The sequence below is a fragment of the Halichoerus grypus genome, chromosome X, assembly GCF_964656455.1.
Source record: "Halichoerus grypus chromosome X, mHalGry1.hap1.1, whole genome shotgun sequence".
NCBI lineage: Eukaryota > Metazoa > Chordata > Mammalia > Carnivora > Phocidae > Halichoerus > Halichoerus grypus.
The window spans coordinates 12,706,937-12,713,153 of NC_135727.1; the positions used below are offsets into that span (position 1 = coordinate 12,706,937).

A 6,217-nucleotide genomic window follows, 5' to 3' on the forward strand; every position below is an offset into this window, starting at 1 on the left:
CGCAGCGAGAGCAGCGCTCAGTGGTCCTGGCAGGTGCGCGGCCAGTGGAGGGGGCCCGGCGGTCCGCCCGGAGGACGGCCTCGGCTCCACTCCGGCCACCGTCCCTCCCCCCCCCCCCCACCTCCAAGAAACTTTTCTTTCACTTGGAGAGGCTCCGTGTTGCCATGAAAACGGATTTTCCAAGGGGCCCGACCCTCCCCCTCAGGGGCATCGGACTGGAAAAACCGAAATGGCCAGAGAGCAGAAACAAAAAGGGGCCGCTAAGCGGGGGCCTGGAGCGAGAGAGCCGAGGCCGGTTCACCCCCTCCGCCCCACACACACTGTCCGCACCACCGCATGTGAGCGCCTCCGCCCGGCTCGGGCAGCAGGCGGCTGACTGCTCGCCTTCACTCAAACCAGCGGAGAGCCCCACAGCTCCCTTGCGCTCCGCGGTTCGGAAGCCTGTCTCCCGTGCCCCGGTCCCTGACCCCGGCTCCGTCCTGGGCGCGCAGGCCCGCGACTTCCCGGCAGAGGGTCCTGCTGGGACAGGGGCCGATTCCAGGGAGGGCTTCTTGGAGCCGCAACCCGGGGCGCCTCCGTTGCGTCCTGAGTCCACAAGCTCTCCTGGGTAACTGGCGATGCCCAGTATCCCTAGCGCTGCAGCAGAAGCGGTCGGAGGACCTCCGCGCAGACAGCGGGATGCTTTGCAGGGTGGCCCCGGGACCAGGCACTGCTCGGTCCTGACGCGGCTGCAAAGTTGTTTTCTGAACCCCGTGGGCGCCCCTCTGCCCCCATTCCCCCCAATTCTGCTCGCGCGCCCCCTCCCCCCTCCGTCACTTCCTCGAGTTTCGTTCTTTCAAACTTTTTGAGACCCTAATTGGTGGTCTCTGAGCGGCTCTCTGGGACTCCCGCCTCCTGAATAACTCTCATCACGTCACCGGGCCCAAGAGGGGCGTGGGGGTGAACGAAAGGGCTCCCCGAACTTTTTTTTTCCAGTGGGGCCGAACGGGGACTCCGTGATGATTGGCCAGGGCGCATCACTGTGAGCCTGTCAATCACGGGGCCTCCCGGTGGCGAGGGGCGGACCGAGTCCCAACCCCGGGGGATCCGAGCAGGTATATAAGGGACCCGGCGAGCGCCCGGCCAGACTGCGAATGCGGCCAGCTCGAGACAACGCATCAGGTGCGAGTAGCCTGCGGGTTCCTGCCGACTTGGCGCGGAGCACTTTGGCAAGCCTGCCCTTCCCGCCTGACCCGCTGGCCCACCGGCCCCCGAGCGCCCCTCCGACGGAGTCCCCAGGCCTTTTCACCGTGGCCGCTCCAGCCCCGGGAGCGCCTTCTCCTCCCGCCACTCTGGCGCACCTTCTTCCCGCCCCGGCCATGTACAGCCTGCTGGAGACCGAGCTCAAGAACCCCGTGGGGCCACCCACCCCAGCGGCAGGCGCAGGCGGCCCCGCAGCCCCCGGCGGCGCAGGCAAGAGTAGCGCGAACGCAGCCGGCGGCGCGAACGCAGGCGGCGGCAACGGTGGGGGCTCGAGTGGCGGGGGCGGGGGCAGCGACCAGGACCGCGTGAAGCGGCCCATGAACGCCTTCATGGTGTGGTCCCGTGGGCAGCGGCGCAAGATGGCCCTGGAGAACCCCAAGATGCACAACTCCGAGATCAGCAAGCGCTTGGGCGCCGACTGGAAACTGCTGACCGACGCCGAGAAGCGGCCGTTCATCGACGAGGCCAAGCGACTGCGCGCCGTACACATGAAAGAGTACCCGGACTACAAGTACCGGCCGCGCCGCAAGACCAAGACACTGCTCAAGAAGGACAAGTACTCCCTGCCCGGCGGCCTGCTGCCCCCGGGCGCTGCCGCCGCCGCTGCTGCCGCCGCAGCCGCCGCCGCCGCCAGCAGCCCGGTGGGCGTGGGCCAGCGCCTGGACACGTACACACACGTGAACGGCTGGGCCAACGGCGCGTACTCGCTGGTGCAGGAGCAGCTGGGCTACGCGCAGCCCGCTACTATGAGCAGCCCGCCGCCGCCGCCTGCGCTGCCGCAGATGCACCGCTACGACATGGCCGGCCTGCAGTACAGCCCCATGATGCCGCCCGGCGCCCAGAGCTACATGAACGCCGCCGCCGCCGCCGCCGCCGCCTCGGGCTACGGGGGCATGGCGCCCTCGGCCGCCGCTGCCGCGGCCGCCGCCTACGGGCAGCAGCCCGCCACCGCCGCCGCCGCGGCCGCCGCGGCCGCCGCCATGAGCCTGGGCCCCATGGGCACGGTGGTGAAGACCGAACCCAGCTCGCCGCCGCCCGCCATCACATCGCACTCGCAGCGTGCGTGCCTCGGCGACCTGCGCGACATGATCAGCATGTACCTGCCACCCGGCGGGGACGCGGCTGACGCCGCTTCGCCGCTGCCCGGCGGCCGCCTGCACAGCGTACACCAGCACTACCAGGGCGCTGGGACTGCCGTCAACGGAACGGTGCCGCTGACCCACATCTGAGCGCCCGCCTGCGCGCGCCGCCCCTCCGCCCCCATCCCGCCCCGCACCCCCAAGTTGGGACGCCTTGTTGTTTAGCTTTGCTTGCCTGGGACTGTTGCCTTGTACCGATGATGAGGAGGACAGAAAGTTTTGCTGTAGCTGTCGGGTTTTGTACAAAAGCAAAAAGAAGTCCGGAGCAGCGGAAATGGGACTTTCTAGAGCTCGCCTACCCCTCGCCGCTGCCCCTCCCTCCCCTTTTGTAGGCTGGGAATCGCTGTGATGTTTGCGGAGAAAAAACAGCCCCCCTCCTCCTCCTGCGTTCCTGGGTTTTTCTGTTGCATTTGAAAACGTTGTCTCGTTAGTTTACTGTTAGCCAAGGAGTGAGTGAATAGGAGAAACGTACTCTCGGGTGAGGCTGGCCTGAGAACTGCAACGCCTCCTCCCCCCGCCCCGGCGCGTTGCATCGGTTTTCCTGGTGGGTTTTTGGGGGGCTGACCGCGCGGAGTGGCGCGGCAGCTCAGGCCAATGTTAATTTATAGCCAGGTGTGCGTGCGTCTCCCGCCTCGCCGCCCCTGGCCGCGGGACAGCTTCTGTCCAGTCCGCATTTAGGCTGTTGAGTTGGTGATTTCTGCCGTGATCTGTTTGATATTTCGTCGCGCTAATGTATTCGGATTTCGTTTGGGTGGTGGGGAAGGGGCTGTTTTGTTTCAGGTTTTTCAAGGTTTTACTCTTAATTCCTAAATGAGAGATCAATAAATTTTATAACCAACATAATGGAGTCCTGATAATTTTGCGGGCCTGAAACATATGCGCGGGCTGGGGAGGGGACTATCACTCGGTATTAAGAGCCTTGGTCCCGTCCTGCGGGGGGAAGGGGGGGAGCGAGCGTGATCTGAGAGGGTTTCTGACTCCCGGTCATCCAAAACGCTCCAGCTCCCAATCCTTGCTACGGAAACTCCAAGGAGCAAGCGGTTGGTCTTCCAGGAGCGTGTGCTGGGAGCCGGCCCCCCCGCTAGCTGAGCCGAACACCCCGCGGCCACGCACTTGTTGATAGCGGTGAGCGTCCGCCGTAGCAGCCACGCGGGGCGGGGAGGGGCCGCCCGCGGCCGCGGAAACGGGCCCAGAGAGGGGACACCTTTACTTCTGTGCACTGGGGCGGGAAGACATTTGAGCCGAGCTGCAATATTTACAAAACGAAAACCCTTCGGAAATCTCAATTATCCTATTAAAAAATAAATGGTTACAGGAATCCCTAGCAGGAAATAAGTGCATTTCAACCGTGGTGGCTGAAGCGGCGGAGCTAGCATTCAACACTAGAAGGTTGGGTTTTAAAAAGTCCACCTCAGACTTTAAAAGATCTCTAAAACTCCTCCAGCGGCTTTTTCTTTCGACTTGTCAACCCAGACCACCTATTGGTTTTCTAGAACAGGCTCTCTCTCATCCCAAACCTTGAGCCCGCTTTCTACTCCTCCCTCCCCCCGCCACTTCCCCCCAATCCCTGACCCTTAGGCATTCCACCGTGCCCCCCGAAAGGCCTTTCGTTTCGCGCCCGGCCACACGGCCCCAGTGTATCTGTTTGGGGCCTAGGAAGAAAACAAATAGAACCAGTGTTTTTTTACCCCCTCCTCAGCTGTTTGAGGTGATTTCCTTAATCCCTTTAATCCTGTTACCTCGCTATCCCAGAATAACTAAACTCGGTCTTTCCAATAAGCTTGGCCTGGTGCACTGGTCTTATCCTCATCCACTCTTGATCACAGGTTTCTTTGCTTGAGGTCTGCTGGGGCTCTGGGCGACAGAATCTCCCATAAATTGGTCCGAATTCCACATTTCCAACCGGCTTCCTTTGTGCGGGCCAGCCATTCACCTGCGGGCCTGGGCGGGCCTCAGGGGGAGGGGCGGAGGCTTTCTGCCGCTTCGGGGGTCGTGCCCGCTTTTTACACATCACTGCGGATCCTGGAGACTAAGCTCACCACGCCTCCCCAAGAAAGGTCGGGTCTCCCGGAGAAGGCAGCGCCACCCCTCCCCCGCAGACGCTGGCACTGTCTCCCCCCACCCCACCCCACAGCGCCCCGCCCGGTACTTTGCAGCTGGGGGTGGGAGGGCAACCGGCGGTGATGTACAGACCCCTGCGCTTTGCCCTCCACCCGGTGCTCCTCCCGGGCCTGCTGCGTCCGGGACAGGGTTCGGCCGAGGTCTCCGTACCACCCCCTCCACTCCCCATCCCGGGGTCACAGACCCCGAGCCCCTCCTGGCTGGTGGGTGCTGCAACACTTGCCGCTGGGATGGGAGCCAACCCACAGGCGGCCAGGTCGGTGAGCCTCACTACTCCCCCCAATCCCGCCCCCCCCCCCCCCCCCCCGCCACACACACACCGTCGCCCCGGTGCTCCAACGTCCCCCAGGGCGGGAGGAAACTCTCTTGTCATCTCCACCCCACTATTCATATCTTTCACAGTGTTTGGGCCTCAGTAAAATACCTGGCCGTAGGTTACTCTGGGTTCAAATTGCTAGCAATTGTGGACCAAGTTTGGTCTGCAGTGACTCCAGGAAAGGGCGGGTGAAAACAAGCAATTCCGCCCCACTGAGGGGGCGGTGCCAACGCGGGAATAAACTGACGCGGCTTCTCTCCGAGAGTCCATTGTGTTGCTGCCTTCTTAGAAGTGCCAGGGTCACCCTTTCAGCGGGTTTCATATACTGCTCACTCCCTCTCCGAGCATCCATGGCTTTGTGCTCCACTTGTCTGATTTCCAAACTGTCTTTAAGAAAAAAAGATTTCATCGATCAGCACATTTGCAGGATTTAAATATAGATGAAAGATTTTTTTTTTTTTTTTTTCAACTTCAGCGTCCGGGAAGGGAAGGGAACTGAACCCGAGTGAAACTTCCATCCTCCAGGCCAGAGTTTTCAAACTAGAGCACCCGTCCCTGCTCCCACTCCTCCCACACACACTTCTTGCAGGACAACTGCCCCTTCATCTGTTGTACAGATTGGGGTTCTGGTAAGATTTAACTTAAAATAAGGTTTCTGCTCCTAAGTGGTCAAACCCCCAACTCCTGCCTCTTCTAGCTTATTTCACAAGACAAAACTGGCCCCTGCGGGGAAACAGCGCTCAGGATTGCTGAGCTGGGCACAGAAGAACCAGACTGCCAGGCCTGCAGGGCTCTCTGTTTCATCACAAGACAGAGAGAAACCCCTGAAATCCCAGCCTCAGCTGCCTCTTAAGCCCGTAATGCAGCGGGGTCTCTGCAGAAAAGAGGTATTTCCTGACACAGACCCCTAGTAGCCTCTGCTAGGTGAATGGTGATCTGGGATGGGGAGCACAGGGTCCTTGCAGTGGAAAAGACCAGCCCATCTTTTAGCTTTCTGCTGACAGGAACAAAGCTACCTTGTGGTGAGAATTATCCCACATAGAGATTTTCTTTCCTGTCCTCTCCATACGACTCCCCTCATTAATCTCCCTTCTAGAAATCTACCCCGGGGAGAGGACATCCAGAATGCAGACCAACATTTATAAACAGATGTTCATCACAGAACTCCTTATAATGGTAAAAGTTACGCACAACCCAAATGTCCAACAAATAGGAAAAGGTTATTTAAAATATGTTTTCAAAAAAGACTTCTTTGCAGATATTTAAAATTGTGTGCAGAGAGATTTTAATGACAGGGAAACGTTTAAAACACAAAGTGAAAAGAGCACAATACACAAAAGTAGGTTCAGTGTGTATGACCTATTTAACAATAAGGATATATGACTGGAAAAACATGCAA

The 6,217-nt window shown here is 60.1% G+C and overlaps 1 protein-coding gene across 2 annotated transcripts; it reads left to right on the plus strand.

Annotated features, from left to right (window-relative positions):
• Positions 1-1,133: 1,133 nt before the first annotated feature.
• SOX3 (SRY-box transcription factor 3) lies at positions 1,134-2,500 on the plus strand. 2 transcript variants are annotated; one of them, XM_036102982.2, is made up of 2 exons: positions 1,545-2,140; positions 2,228-2,500. In XM_036102982.2, exons 1-2 carry the CDS (start codon positions 1,560-1,562, stop codon positions 2,469-2,471), a joined length of 825 nt encoding a protein of 274 aa, XP_035958875.2. In that variant the 5' UTR covers positions 1,545-1,559; the 3' UTR covers positions 2,472-2,500. The 2 variants fall into 2 exon arrangements, with proteins under 2 accessions (XP_035958868.2, XP_035958875.2); XM_036102975.2 differs by having other exon boundaries at positions 1,134-2,500.
• The last annotated feature ends 3,717 nt before the right edge of the window (positions 2,501-6,217 follow it).